The sequence below is a fragment of the Trachemys scripta genome, chromosome 9 (genome assembly GCF_013100865.1).
Source record: "Trachemys scripta elegans isolate TJP31775 chromosome 9, CAS_Tse_1.0, whole genome shotgun sequence".
NCBI classification, from domain to species: Eukaryota; Metazoa; Chordata; order Testudines; family Emydidae; genus Trachemys; species Trachemys scripta.
In genome coordinates, this window is record NC_048306.1 from 58,742,117 (window position 1) to 58,758,495 (window position 16,379).

The following is a 16,379-nucleotide window of genomic DNA, read 5'->3' on the forward strand; positions in this document are numbered from 1 at the left end:
CCACAGTGCCTAAAATAAATCTACCTTGGTAGCAGTCAAAGATCCTATGTACTTTCATGTGTCAGAATTCATATCTTGGAAGCTAGGACAGTTACTTTAATTTCTTTAAAACAATATAACTCCACCTATTCATATTGTGGAGTATGAAAAATAGCCACCAAAGGGAGGACTAAAACTGCTCCAAACCATCCAAACCATGGCCTGGGAGCAATTTTAATTTCCATACTTCCCTTTCAATTATTTAATTAAGCCCCATTTTAAGTAATTATTTATTTGCTCCTAATGGTTGGATTTCAGAGTTTAGGCTCACACAGTCAAGGCTTTACATGCCTTCTCTCTCCATCCCAGCTAGATGATCTTTGGGATCGCTTATCAATGCTTTTGTTCAGCCTCCAAAAGGCTCTCATCTGTTGGCAATGTGTGTTAACAGCCCCTTAGAGACTTTCTTGAGTCAGCTATTTAAATGTTTTGGAGAGATGTGGGTTTACCCTTATTTGCAGAGTGCTCAGAGATCCTTCTGTTACCTGAAACTTATTGTATTTATTACACATTTTGTGTGAAGGAATTTATGCTCGTGAAAACAAGGGTTCCAGAATACCAGCTTGAGTAAGGCATAGAGTAACTTGGGGATGTGCAAATTCCCACACACTGCTCTACCAGTACTGTGCCCCTCATTGTGACATGCGACCAGCCTCTTTTCTCAGTTTCCAGGCAGTATTAACTGCAAAATCTTGCAATTGTTTGGAACACAAATGAAATGTCCACTGGGAGGAGGACAGGCAAACTCATTTTTATACATCTCAAACTCCGATTTTGAACTGGGACAGCAGCAGAGAAAGATCAATGCTTAGATCAGCGTGCACCCACAAAAGGGCCAACAAGAGTCCTTTGCAAGGAGCCACTTGCTGAGATGGGATTGACACAACAAACCCTTGGTTACAGGGCGGATCAACAAGTTTTAGACTCAGAACTGTGTGCGCACACATTGGTCAGTGCAGGTGGACAAGACAGAAAATCTCACATCTAAACCCTGTAGTGATGGTGGTGCTGAAAATACTGTTCAACAAAATCACGTTGCTTTTTTCTTAAACTACACCGAGTTGTAGCAACTTCTGTCAGCCTCAGCATAACTGTAAGCTGAAGCTCACCCACACCAGCCTCTGAACACCCTGCTCCGAAGCACTGCACGGGAGGATCTAGTGCAAGCATTCTCCTGTATGCTCTTTGCTTTGCCAATGAGGGAAACCAAACAGGTGATTAGGAACCAATGGAAACACAAGAATTGCACTTGCATTGGCTCCAAACTGTTTCAATAGAAACCCCTTCTTCTGTCCCTATTGGAAATATATTCTTCACTTTGAGGCCCATTCTCCAGCCATTATGAACCTCTCTCATTACCAGTTTTAGAATTATCCACACACATCAGCTGGAGATACAGCCCATATTTATTTTCTTTTTGCTGCAGGGGTGGCAGAGGAGTGTCCATAAGGGGTATTTAAAGAGAAGCCATAGTGACAGTAAAATCCTTGTGGTATTCTGAGTGATAGCAGCTTACTGTCTAAAATAAGATTTCTCTCCTTTTTGCTTTTGTTAGCCTGCAAAAGCAACACAGCTAACAGTGAGTCGATTTCTATTTTGCCTTATGAATCATTAGAATTGTTTATTAGGTGCCAATTACAGGGACCAGTTTTGCCTTGAAGACCTGACTGAAGACAATGGCTTAGCATGGGTGTAACAGAGGGCAGTATTTGGTTTGTGCAATTTGTATGATGCATGAGCCAGAAAGAACCCAGCGGGACTTTCAAACTCCAGGGTAAGTTTTCAGCACTGGCAGTTAGAAAACCCTGATCTTTTTACTTGTAAGAGGAGTAAATTCTAATCAAAAGTCATTGAGAGGCAATAAATATAATAAATATAGAGAATCATGATGCCAATTTCACAGAGTCACCATTTGCAGTAAAGCTTCACTTTAAGGGAATGTAAATGAGCTTAGATGCAAAGAGGCATCTCCCACTATTCACTAGGAACAATCACTAGCGTTGAACTATTGTATTTACACAGATATATGTTTATCCTAAAACCTAACTAATTTGCTCATTTTCTATTAATGGAATACCACTCTTGGCATTTGGGATTCCTTAACCCCAGCAGGAGAGCACTGCAAAGCAAACCAAAACTAAGTCTGATAATTCTTACAGAGCAACTCACCTCATCTCTGAGTATATCGCTAACTGAAGAAGCAGTGTTTAAGCTGATCTGTGACTGGCTGCTTATCCCACTGTCTTCTCTCAGGTATTCATTGTCCAGTGAGTGCACAGAAAGCAAGAGAGTACCCCTGGGCTTCAGTGTCTTTGGCCTCTCGGGTGCCTCTAAATTGCTGTCGATAGCAGAGCTGTTCCCAAGAGAAATCATGGAAGTGGCACTTATTCTCCCGGGATAACGGAAACTCTTACGTTGAGAGCCAGGTCTTGGACTTTGTGGTTTAGGGCTCATGGGACGACAGGGCATGTCTTTACCTTCATATGTCGATAGCTGGGGGCAAGAGGGGCTTAGCTGAGTAAACGGTGATTGCAGGTCACTGGGGCTAAAGGGAGATCTCAGCCAGTATTCCTCAGAAGTATCTGAACTGTTGACCATTGTTTCCCGCTGCTCAGCATAGTCTGGATATTCTGGACATTTGATAGTCAGATCATAGGATAGTACTCTTTTTCTTCTCATATCTATAGGTGTAGAGACCTCAATGGATTCCACAGAGGTGTCAGAATAGTTGGCATCCGTGGAGGTGGCATTAAACTCATATGAGCTCAAAAATGCTTGTCCATTAGAGCTCTCCTGCTTCTCTGTGGATGTTCTTCTTGTAACATTACCAGGACCTTGCTGGTGGCCCCGGGTTGTTTTAAGACTCTCCTGTGATGGTGATAAACTTGCTAAGGTTGGATTTTTCAGTCCATCAGCCTCCCTGCTTTTCAGAAATGCTTTCCAGGAGCTTTGGCGAAGCTTGGCTTTCTCCTTTTCATGTTTCAGTGATCCTTTGGGACTCTGTTCAGGATTTTCCTTTTCCAGGGATTTGGATTCAAAGAAACTTGAGAAGGATTTATGTGCCAAGGCCAGTCTTGTCCTGAATTTTTTACCCTCTGGATTTTTGTTTCTTTTATACTCATTCTCACTCAGGGATTTCCTCACCAAAGAATACTGTGGCACTTCACTGTCATTATTTTCAACTGATTCTAAGACTCGTGCTTCAGAGTGTTTGACATTCAACGAGGGGGAAGTAGAATTTGTGTCTATGTTGTCCATCAGTATCCGACCAGAGCCAGAAGCCTTCCTCAGGCTGATTCTGCTGAACAATCCAGCAGGTCTTTCATAAAATAAGTCGTCATCATCAGAATATTCAGAGGTATAGCTTTCCTTTCTTTGGAAGGCAGAACTGGGTGAACTGCTTTTAAAAGACTGCAAGCTTTCTGTGTCTTCATCCTCTTTCCCAGCATCAAATTCTTCTGTCTTTGTTTTGCTGCCAAAGAAGCTGCTGCTACCTTGGTTTTCAGCAGCCGCTGTCTTGGTTTTCTTGAAAGATGCTATTTTTGAGAACACTAAAAACTTGGAAGGTTTCCCAGTCTTGGTCTGCTTCTGCACAGCTTTATAGAGACTGCTGTTACTCCCCAAGAAATGGAACGAATTCTCATCCATCTCCTCACTGTTAGCACTGCTAGTGCTTACATTATCTAGACCCAGGGCAGAGGCCTCTTGGCTCTCCGTTTTCACTATACAGTTAAAAGCATCGGTCTCATTTGGATTCCGTTCATTGTCTTTGCTAAGGCTCGCCAGCTCCTCCACAGTAGAGCCCAGCTTTAGTTCTCTGCTGGGAGAATCTTCACTAATGCCTATTTGTTCCTTTGAAATATTACAGCTTTCAGTTTCTTTCTTTTCTAGCCTCTGTACGCAAGAGATGATGCTCCCGAAGGTGTCACCATAAGCACCATCTCCCTGACACAGGCCACTAATCCTGTTCTTTTCCAGTGCTGTTGCGCTAGTTCCACATATATCTTGCTCTAGGCCTTGACTTATATTGAACTCATTTTCCTCAGTCACTTTGCTGTCTCTTGTTTCAAAGAGTGATTTTTTTAGCAGCTCTGTTTCTGACTGCACTCCAGCATTAGTTCTGCAGGACTCTACCTGACAGATTCCCCCAATAATTATGCCAGGTGATTTCAAATGTGCTCCAATGCATGCATCTGCCTTTTCTTTCGAGGGAACGGTAACATCTTCCAAGTGTAAATTAGACCCACTGGATTCATTTTTTATAGTGGTTACCGGGAAGCCACTGCAGCGGAGTTTTAAAGACAAATCTGGATCTGTTCTCTCTACTTGCTGCTGCACAATTTCTGATTCTTCTTGCCCTGTGCTCCCAGCAGCGGTCACCTCTTCATTGCCAGAGATGGGCTGTATGGGCAGAGTTTGCTCTTCAAGGCTGGAATATGCATTCAGATCTCTCTGTGATTCATCGGGTTCTTTTCTGGCAACGGGATGAGACCCCAAATCCTCATTGGCTAGTTCTCCTAACGTTCCAGTTATTATTCCAGCAGGACGGTCATCGTTCAGCATCTTGGACTGCAAGCCCTTCTCCTCCACAGATATTATAATCAAAGCAGGTTTTAACTCTGAGAGCTTCATCAACTTTTTCCCCTGGTGCATGTAATGTGGTTTGGTAGCTATTTCAACAGAACAGGCATCAACACCATCATTCTCATCCTTTTTTCCTGCATCAGCGAGATGTCCATTTGTTGTTACAAGCTCAGAGTGACCCAGTAAGGCATTGTTTTTGCAATTCAGGTTTTGCAGCATCGAAACGTCCTGCTCTCCTGCAATGTCTTGGCCACCAGAGTTCAGTGTGGCCTCCAGGGATTTCCAACCCAAATTCAGTTCAGAAGAATCCTCTGAATCTCTTTCTCCCACACAAGCCTCAGTACTTGGTGATTCAGGGCTGCTCTCCTCCAAGTTGTTCAGCTGTGTTTTACCAGCTGGGCCATAGTTTGCTAAATAGTTATCACCTTTGTTTTCTGCAATGGCAGAAACACCTACAAGACAAGTTGCTTGGTCCTCACTGATGCCAGATTCAGAGTTAATGCTGTGAGAGAACCCGTGTGCTTTGAAACCCCTCTCAGATTTGCATTTAGCTTTTCTTACCTCTCCTTCAGCATTTACGCTCATTGGCTCTGAAGCCAAGGGAGAGGGAGTCTCCCTTTCTTTTGAATCCCACTCAGAGGTATCTCTCAGTTGGAGCTGTGCTGAAGATAAGCCATCAGCACACATGTCTGCTTCTGTGTTAAGGCCACATTTCTCTGATTCAGTATGCAAATTAGCTTCAGCACTTTGCTGGGAGCCCGCTGGATGAGATAGCTGACTGTTATTTGAGTCTAGGCAGGTATTAAGGAGTGATCCTTTTATGCCAAATTTCCCCTCCACTTTTATTGCTTTTTCAGAGCTCCCACCAACCCTTTCTATGTTTTTCCAGGTGTACTCAAAACCCAATCCTTCAAGATGTATCCTGGAACATGACAATCTTAATTTATCTGTAAGCTGAATGCAGTTACCTAAGTAGTCTCTCTCGCCCCCGGCATTTATATTTTCAGGTGCACTGTGCCATGTTTTACTTTCTTTGATCTCTGGCCTCATGTGTGGAAGCTGAAATTTGGATTTTAGGCAGGGCTGGTATAAGAGTGAATCCGTTTTAAGGGTGGCCCCTGGAGTTCTGTTTCTTGTCTTTGTAGCTGTAGTTTCCTCATTGTTAACTGAGTTCCTCTGACTGCATTTTATGTGGGATCTAGAATCTAGTGCACAGTGAAATTCAAATGTCTCAGAGTTTCTTTTACTGTCAGTTCTATTTGTTTCAAAATTAATATTAGGCAAACTATGGCTTGATCCTACATCTGGCTGCAAAGGAAATTGCTGAGTCTCGAGAAAAGTCAAACAGCTTTCAGAGTTTGCTTTCAGACAAGCAATGCTTAATCCTGCTGGACTTTTTTTACTCTTTGCAATAGCATCTTCAGCTGGTTCTGAGCTGGCACAGGATTGCACTTTATTGTTTTCAGACTTTGCTTCACCTTGCAATCCATCCACTACCAATTTAGTCTCTGTCTTAGATATAGTGTCCTCTCCACTAGTGCCAGACCCAGTATTGGAGGGATCACTAGTTAATATTAGTTCTTCCTCTCCTGCCTCTTCTTCTCTTCTCGATTTTGTAGTCTGTATACAAAATTCACTTTTACTTGGTGCTACTTTTAAATCAGAAGACAACTCCAATTGTGCCTTTTGACTCAACTCCAGTTGGCTCATGCAATGAAGTTTATGAGGGGGTATTTCTGCATTGGTATCAGGAAAAGTATGGCATGGTTCTTTTTTTTCAGCAGAAAGGCAGTTTGAACTTAAGCAAGTTTCTCCACTTATGTCACTGGCAACAGACTCTGTGTCTGACACACTTTCATAAGGCTCAGTCTTTATGTCAGACAAGGATTCACTCTGATGCGATTGGGTCTCAAAATAATCTTCGTCTGTTTCCTGGCTTGACCCACGTATCTCCAACTCTACCGTGCTTGGGGCAGAAGAACTCTGGTCATCTTCAAACTCTCCTTCAGTGATGTAGTTTTCAGTTGGCTCTGGGGTCTACAATAAAAAGACCAAAATTAGTCAAGAATGAATTCAGCAGCTGAGTATCAGAGAGAAAGATGTTTCTCTCTATGATATTTCTAGAAAGAAATAATGTGTTGGGATTTAAACACAATAAAGATACATGCAATACAGGATATACCCCTTTCCTCAGGGATTATAGCGGATGTTTGCACAGGGTTGGACTTGATGCCCTTATGTCTCTACTATAAACTATTTTTAATAATATAGCATCCAAAATGTGGCAGAAGCTCCAAAGACTTATGATCATTTGCACCTTCCAATCCAAAGGCACTTTTCACATTTTACATAAATCAACTTAACATCATTCCTTCCATGTAAAAACTATTAGTGAATCCACCTCTGAATCTCAGCAGAGATTTACTGCACAAACCAGGGGCATAGATATTACTATCCAATTGTGTAACCAGTGCTTCATGTGGATGGGGCTGAGGGTAGGATTGCAGACCTGGCTTTTTTTTTTTTAAATCATGCCAAAGCACTTTAAGCACTGGCTTACCAAAGCTGAGGCTCCAAGATGATCAGAGACCCCCCTACTTTTTTCAGCCCACTTTTAATACTCTTTAGAACACAGTGTCGTTAGTTGTTTGGACACAGATGTAAACCAAGTTTGAAAGTGATGTTTGAACTCAGTTTAGGGAGAGACCAAGAGTCATCAGCACATCAAGTACTGGATCAAGCCCAGCTCAGCTGCTTACAGGAAGAGAGATCAAAACAACCCTGTCAACCTCAGGGATAAGTCTCTATCCTAAATGAGCCTGCTTAAAGGGCCAACTATTAGAGGTCTCGTCTTTTTCCATTTTTTACCATCAGAATGCAAGCTGAAACTTCCCCAAGCTTAAAGGAACAGAGCCAATCCTGATAAAACTGGATGAGGGGAAAATGTTAGCTAACATCCACTGCCATCACTGGATATAGCTGCATCCAAAGATTCTACATGGTTGAGACTGATCAAGGTACTCAACTGGTTTCAGACTCAGATATCCATGTATGTACATCAACAAATTAAGCTCTATATAATCTGTATCCTGTTAACTCTCACACAGCACACCTGTGAGGTAGAAAGCTCTCTAGGTTCTTATACCTCAGACCTTTCCTGGGAAAACAGAGGCAAGGAGAGGTGGGGACCTGTCTAAGACAAAACAGAAGGTGAATAGCAGAGGTGCAATTAGAACTCAGGACTCTAGGTCAATACAGCTTTGAGCAATGCCCACAGCTGCTCCATTCTCTCAGGGGCACAACTCAATGGAAGCCCTAGAGAAGAACCAAATTAAAAAAACAGAGCAAAAGGACAGATACCAGGGTTTCTGAGCCCTGCTACCACAATACAGAGATTAAGGTGGGTTAAGGACAGAGCTGGAGGTTAACTGAGGAAGCTTGTAAAATGGGGTTATTTGGCAGAGGAAGAAGATCTTTGTCTGAACAGACTGGAACCTGATGAAAATATGGCTAAAGGAGATGGGAGGAGGTTTGTGTCATTTTTTAACAATATTTTTTAAGCACCTGTTCACCATTTTTCTCTATTCACTATTGTGCTGGGATGGATTATAGATCGGATTTTGAGCACTCAAAAGTACATCGCTGAGGAACTTAAGCATAAAACACGTTGCCTTCCCTGGGCAGCAAAGATAAAAACAAAGTCCATAATGGGAGGAGGGTCAAGCGACAGTAAATTAGCGACACTCTGAAGGGCAGGGGCATACATTCACAGGTTGAAAAAGTGGATACAGTGGAAATAAGATAGCTTCATAGGAAAGAGGAAAGAAGATGCCTCACAGGCTTATTGACCTGTACGTAGTGGTGGGACTTGCTAAAGCGCCACATGTATCCAGCCAATAGGAAAAGGTTCTCAAGGTGGCACATCCTCTCAGTTTGATGAGACATATTATCAAGATTGCAAAGACTAAAAGCAATTTAAAGCTTTTGCATGTCCAGTGCTAGAGCTGGGGAAATATTTTCAGTGTAAACTTTTTTTCACTGAAAAATGCAGATTCGAGTCAACTCAAGTGTCTCACCAAACCATGTAAAATTTACCAAGTTGTTTCAGTCCAAAAAAAAAAAAATTCCAAAAAAGTCAAAATGTTTCAACCTTTTCTATACGCAACATGTTGACTTTTTTATTCGAAACTACTTTTTGTTTCAAATTTTACTTCTAAAAAAATTAATAAAATTTAAGTAAAAATAATCTCAAACACTAAACTAAATATTTCATTTCAGATTGAACAGAATGTTATGTTTGACCCAAAATTAATTTTTTATAAACTTTTAGTTCACAAAAAATACTAAAAAAATTAATTTCCTTTTAACCCTAAACTCTTTGTTTTTGTTTTTCTAGTTTTCATTTCAGCCACCGAACCAAAAAATCAGTTATTCACATAGCTCCATCCAAAACATTCACTGGTTACTAGGAATAAAATGTTACCTTTTAGTGACATTCTGCAAGGAAAACACAGGATACAATTGCTGATTGCATTTTAAGATGCAAGAATCATGTGTTTAATTGTTCTCCTTTTGAAGCAAGTTATATTCATTCTCACTAAACGCTTCATTTAAACTAGAGCATGCTAGTTCAAAGAAAGTTATTTTGGTTTAAGGACACCTTCAGGGAGCATCCAGGAACAGGAGAATGTTTCTGCAGTGTTTGAGGAACATTTGCCAAATGGGTTTTGAGTGACAGGTCATGGCAAAAAATGGACTGATTGAAAGTTATCAAAGGAGTAGCTGTGTTAGTCTGGATCTGTAAAAGCAGCAAAGAGTCCTGTGGCACCTTATAGACTAACAGACGTAGAGGAGCATGAGCTTTCGTGGGTGAATACCCACTTCTTCGGATGCATGCATGCATCTGAAGAAGTGGGTATTCACTCACGAAAGCTCATGCTCCTCTACGTCTGTTAGTCTATAAGGTGTCACAGGACTCTTTGTTGATTGAAAGTTTTCACTTATGTCTAATATCACCGTGTCTTCCTCTAGTTCTACAATCCTCGTCACTACTCCTTCCAACCTCCCATACAGATAAAACTGATGGGCCCTACATGTGTGAAGAAAACAGATTGAAATTAACAGAGTTAATGTTTTTATTGGGGACGCTGTTGTGGATGCAACCCTGTAAAATGCACTATGGGTCATAAGCATGACCAACCTTAGGACCTTGAGCCTTGCAGTGAGGCTTGTAATACCTGAGGTTTGGAACAACTGTAGGAAGAGAAGGGACTACTCTTGGTACAACTACACAGACCACCACTTTGAATGGGATAGGACAGTGCCAGTATGTTATATCTGCTCTCATTGGACTCATGGGCCCAGTCCTGCTCTCATCAATGCCAATGAGATATTTTTGCCATTGATTGCAGTGGAATGGGCCGAATTTCTATGGATCACATTCTCCACTTGCACCATTTCTGTATACTTGATAGGAATAATGTGTTCATGATGTGACCATCATAAGTCCTTAAGTCTCCATTTCCTAGCTTTCCTCTGTTTTGAAATCACTAGGATCCAGTGACACTTGTCACTTAGCCTAACTAGTTTTTGAAATGAAGATTTGTTTTTGCAATTCAGACTCACCTCCACCCTGGGAGGTAAATATTACTGTATCCATTTTATTCTGAGTCCCAGTTCACAGAGCACAGACCCCTACCTAAGCACTAGACTGCACTCCCACCTACATTTTGTCTTACTACTGCAGTGACAGGTATAGGTCAGTTCTTCGCGTCAAGTCAGAACAATGTGAAAGCATTCTCACTATAACATGACAACTGACCCTTTTGATGTCCATTGTTCCCAATGGATATGATGGTAACCACAGCTCCTGAATTAGCCCAATACAGTGCACAAATCCTTATTATTCCTTGCTTGGATGGAAGATGGCGTATGGCATTGCTGCATACTTACCACCTGCACTGAACTAGGTAATAAACCCGGCATTGCTTCATGTGCAGACACCACTCTCTAATAATAAGGTTGTTTTTATAGTTCATCATGAGATGAGATTGAAATGCAATACCTAGTAGCACCACAGCCAGCTATCCTATGGTTGCCAACCCTCCAGGATTGGCCTGGAGCCTCCAGGAATTAAAGATTAATCTTTAATTAAAGATTATGTCATGTGATGAAATCTCCAGGAATACATCCAACCAAAATTGGTAACCCTAAGCTATCCTCTTTGCTCAGTGAGCTTCTACACTTGTCATTGGATTAAGCAAATAAAGATAGGCATATGGGTATTGTTTACCAATGGCCCAATCCTGTGTGGCGCTATGCATTCTCACCTCCACTGTTATCAGTGTGAGAGAAAACTCAGCATCAAAACCAGAACAACACAGAGAAAGCCCTCAACCAGTGATGTAAGTAAGCCGGTACGGTCAGGTACGCCGGACCATTAAAACATTTATGCCAGTATGCCATACCGGAAAGACACATTTTCAGAACCCCAGGGCTTTCCCAGGCACCGCAGTGGCAAAAGGAGCAGAACATGGAGCTGCCGCTCCCATGAGCCAGCGCCCTGCGCCGGCAGCTCCTCCGGCGCAGCTGTACCATCCTCGTCCCCAACCCTTCCACGCAGCTGCATCCCTTGTCTGGGGTCTGTACAGACCAACTGGAGGACAAGGCTGGGGGCAGGGCTGGAGGCGGTACAGACGCATCGGAGGAGCTGCTGGCGCGGGGTGCTGGCTCCTGGGAGCTACGGCCCCATGTTCTGCTCCTGTCACCACTGCAGTTCCCAGGAGAGCCCTGCAGTTCAGCGGATACCAATTTCTATCTGCGGATATCCACATCTGCAGGTGTAAATTTGTATCTGTGCAGGGCTCTAGTCATGAAACAGTTTTTGTGAGGGGGGCCGGGGTCAGGGGGATGGTACCATACCAGAAAGAGTTCAAATCTACTTGCACCACTGCTTTCAACCATCTGCTTCTGGATTATCTAGTAGCTTTCTCTCTCCCTCCCTCTTTGAGAAGGACAGTGCTATTATATCCACTTAACCAGAAAAAAAGAATAGAATGAAAAGTAGATGTGTCTGAAGACTGTCTGCATTTTACTGGCAACCTGAAGTTCCTGATATGACAGACAGCATTAGATGAGAACTGTGGTATGGAACTGCAGTTTTATTTAATTTGTATTTTATAAATGGGATTTTTACAAAGATTGTAAGCATTTACAATCCCTCTTTGTTTCCCCAAAGATAATGAGTTGGGACAGATTTCGCAAAAGGTGCCTAAATTAGACTTTTAAATCCATATTTAGGAACCTAAACAAGTAGCCCCTATGCACCCACAGGTATCATTGAAGTCAAAATGAGTTGTGGATGCTCAACATTTAAGAATCAGGCTACTTATTTAGGTACCTAAATATGGATTAGGGGGCCTAAATTCATCTAGATAACCCAATGTGAAAGCACTGGCCCCTGCACCCTTTAGTTAGTGCTTGTGAACGTTGCTGGATTGAGGGCACTCTATGAAGAATGAAGTCTTGTTTATTCACAGAACAGGCACAGCATGGGCCACGGCAGCTTCCCCATATCACACTTTTAACACCAGTCAGCTCTGGCCCAGACTGACCAGGCCCTGAATGTTAGAGGGAAATTCAATCTTCAGGCCCTATTTAAGTCTTGGTCTCTCAGCTGGGACTGTCAAAGGGTGCCAAAGTAATGGTGCTTTGTGGTGACTTGGACACCTGTTGAGTATAAAATGGACTATACGGCCCGAGACCACCAACTCCTTCAAACAGGCTCCTGAAAAGCTGTCATAGTAACGACTTTGGGTATCAGATTAGCCTCTTAGATTCAGGGCAAGCACCTGCCCCTTTTTACGCACAATAAAAAAAGTTCCCTTCACAAGCAATTCAGTCACCGAGTTCAAATGTGGTTCCACAGAGCACAGCTGCCCTCTTGCACCCATCACACTGCCTCAATCACAACAGGAAGATAACTGGCAGTGAAAGAGCCCTTTAAACGCACTTGTGCAAGGGCCACAGAGATACAACTGAGGCCTCAATTCACCAGCCCTCCCCACACTGAACTGAAATGTGGCTCTTTTACAGTCATCCTTCAGAGCAAATTGGGCAACAGTCTCAGGCCCGATTATTCATGGTCTGAGGGGTGAGACACCAGGGGGTTCTGGGTGAGGAATGAATTCCAGAGAAAAGCTTCATCCACTGAAGAGGATAAAATGGGATTCCTTGGGTGGGGCTTCCCATAGACATGCTGAGCTGGGTTGAAGAGAAGCATAGCTGTAAGGTATCATATGTTTATTCAGAGTCCCACTAATGGCAGGGATCTCTACGGCTCTGGGAGTCAAGGGTCCTGGACCCTGGCAAAGTTAACAGCAAGTCAACCCCCACCAACAAACCCAAACTAATCACGTGCGCCAAAACACACCAATAGAATTCGAAGTGCTTTGTAAGCACAGGGAGGGGGAGCAGAAAAGTAGCTTCAAGACATTTCTTGCAGCCCCTTATGCTGAGGCCATCCTGGCACTGGTTCAGCACTCTTTCAGGCTGCTCTGATTTACACAAGCAGAGCCACTCTGGCTACTGGGTGATGCCAGGGCATAATGGATACCTGGCCACATCTTTTCCCCTCCCAACATGTCTCTGCTGCACTAGCAGCCAGGAGATGATAGATGTACAGCGAATATTCAAGATTGCTCACTTTGAAATCTTCAAAGCATTCTGCACCTAATTAAGTGGCGAACAATTACTTCCAATTCCACTAAATTTGATCCCGAGCAGCTGCCTGAACTTAATGGGAGTAATAAGAGCTCAGTGATTCACAGAATCAGAGCACGAAAGTAACATTCCCTTTGACAGATTCCTGCTGAAGTCAGTGGGAGATGTATATACGCATCCAAGAGCTAAATTTGACCCTAAGATCTTCAACAGTTTCGTGACTATACTGTTTAGTTTAATTTCTATTTTTATATAGAATTGTGTACTTGTTTGCATTGTACTGCATGCTTAAGCTACAGCCTCTGAAAATTTAGCCATTCATGTATCCAATCACTAAACTGTTACATTACTTAGGACTCTAGTGGTTGGTTCATAGAGGATAACAGTCTACTACCACTGCCAGCTAGTGACCTTTTGAGCTAAAAGTGACTCACAAACCATGGCCTCTTGATGCTTCAGCTCCTGGGTTCTTTGACAACCAATGGTGGTGGAAGGCAGGGGTGGTGTTACAAAGTTAGGGTCCTTCGGTAGGTGATCCTTTGATACAATCTAAACTGCACCTGGTGCCTTCACTGGAAAGTCTCCAGAATTAACTACCAAATGGAGTGGGCTGTTGCAGAATAATTAAAATCTGCACGCAGTTCCTTGAGCTATCAACAAGTGCCATCCCATAAAGGGTATGTTTATTGAATGAGGGTGGGGAGCACAAAGAATTTGAATCAGATGTAAAGCAGTGGGAAATCTCAAAATACTGTCATGCCAACTACAGTAAAAATGCATTTCCCTCTCCCACAAGCTGCAGTCACAGCATCCTGTTTATGCACAGCAGATGGTTAGGAGCCAGCTAAATTACACTGTTCTTGGTTATGCTGATGAGTTACAATCCAACACAATGCAGATGAGTTTAGAGTGGGCTGCTGGACAAGCCCCAAAAGTTGACACACCCCTGTGGGGTGCAGGATTTCTGTGACCCAAGCAGTACCTTCATGCAGAAGAGCCATTTGATACATGCAGGACTGCTGCCATGTGCTGACATCAGTGAAAGATCGCAGGTGAGAGGCTTGTTGTACTATAGCAGACACCATGCAGCTTCCCTCAGACTCCACTCAGCAAACTAACTCCACACCCTAGAAGCTGCTCTCTCCCTGCAGGCCAGAGACATTACTGCCCTCATTGACCCTAATTGTGCCGCTGCCAGGTGTACTCTCTCAGACAGCCTCTAGGAGTCTCTGCTACTAATATCTATGGGTGCCAGCTAGAGCTGGGATGAGGTGACAGTCAGAGCTCAGTTTACCTAGTGGACTGAAAATTTTCTAGTAAATACTGACTGCACTCCAGTCACATCCTGTCCTGCTGGTATAAAGAGACATCCTCCCACCCCACTGACTACATCAGCATTAACAGAATAAGGATCATCCAGCAGAGCAGGTGGAGGACCAACAAAGGAGTGTACGTATGTGTGTGTTAAGCACAAGGTAGCATGAGCTAAGTTATCAACACAACGATGTGAGAATTAAAATAACCAAATTCACATCCTGTGGTGCTGCGGAGAAACTGTAAAATAGGGCTGTGCAAAACTGTTTCCTTAAATATTTCATATATTTTTGCAGTTGTGTTTTGGACAATTCTATGACTGCCTGGCTTTGTTTTTCATTAAGCTTCACTAGATGGTTTTTTGCATTGAAATGTGTAAATATTCATTGTTTATATTTTTCAATGCAAAAGTTGATCTTCGACTGCAGGAACTTTCAAATGCAAATATTATAAAAATATTTGCTATGTTTATTCAAACAGCTCCAGTCAAGGACGACTGTTCATTTTCACTCAATATTTCACTTTATATTTTAGCAAAAGCAGAGGTTTGGGGCAAAATTAGGCTATTTTGGCAAAGTCACAATGAAATGCAAAACTCTAAAGCTGTGCAAAATATTTGCAATGAGATCAAAAGTGCTGATTTTAAAATATTGATATTGTTAAGTAAGGCCCCAGTGCTGGAATCAGATCTGGAGAGCCAAACTCTTGGGCCAGTGCTGAGCCCCAGGTACTTCAATGGTACTTGGCACAAGATGCAGGGCTCCAAGCTGGATGACCTGTTTGCAAGATCAAGGCTTAAGTAATGGGAGGAAAAAGATTAGAAGAAATTCAAAAGACCAATTCACAGTAAAGAATTCAAAGCTATACTAATAATCAGCACATGAACTGTTCTGAGTTGTTTTTTATCAGCCAGTCTTATTAGTCAATAAGATAGTAAAATAAAAGTTGGTACATATACAGTTGGGGAATTTGAACTCTAACATAACTTGTCTTCAATTTGAATCGTTTTGATGCATTAATTGCCCTGCAATAGCTCCCTCTGCTGGGTAATTTAAAACAAGAAAATGTTTTGACATCTTAATTCTGGCTTTAATACACAGCAGGTTTCCATTCTTAGCGTCTATCTTTATTTTAAAAACAAAGTAACAATATTTTTGCATACAAGCTGATACTGAGTAAATTCTCTTTTTTCTTCAAGAAATAGTCAAAAAATAGCAAAGACATGATTAAAGGAGTCATGCTGGAAGTAACAGTTCAGCCTAAAGATAGAGGGTAACATTTTCATAAGTGCTTACATGATCTAGGAGGCCTAAGTCCCATTTGCAAGAGTGATGTAAGGCCTAGTCTACGCTAGAAAAGGTGTGCCACTACAGCTATCCTGGTACACTATACTGGCAAACCCTCTAGTGTAGACGCAGCATAGATCAGCAAAAGTACTTGTGTGCATAGCATGCTTTTGCCATATATCTTACACCAGATTCGGAAAGCTATAAGCTCTACCAATAAAGGGACTTTGCCAGTACAATTGTATCTACACTTGAGTTTTTTCTGGTATAAAAATGTTGTAAAAATACCACCACACCCTTACAAGTTGTAAATGTTGTAAAAATGTTGTAAACTACCACCACACGTATAACATCAAAAGTTCTAGGTGTGCACCTGGCCTTCATCACTTAAGCCCTTTTGAAATTGTTATCCTAGGCCTATTGTTGTCTGCTGAA

At 42.3% G+C, this 16,379-nt stretch overlaps 1 protein-coding gene across 1 annotated transcript in view; it reads right to left on the reverse strand.

Moving 5' to 3' along the window:
* LOC117882592 overlaps positions 1-16,379 on the reverse strand; it is a 353,010-nt gene that overhangs the window by 185,849 nt on the left and 150,782 nt on the right. The window contains 1 exon segment of the mRNA XM_034781083.1: positions 2,209-6,660. Coding sequence (XP_034636974.1) covers positions 2,209-6,660 — 4,452 coding nt within the window.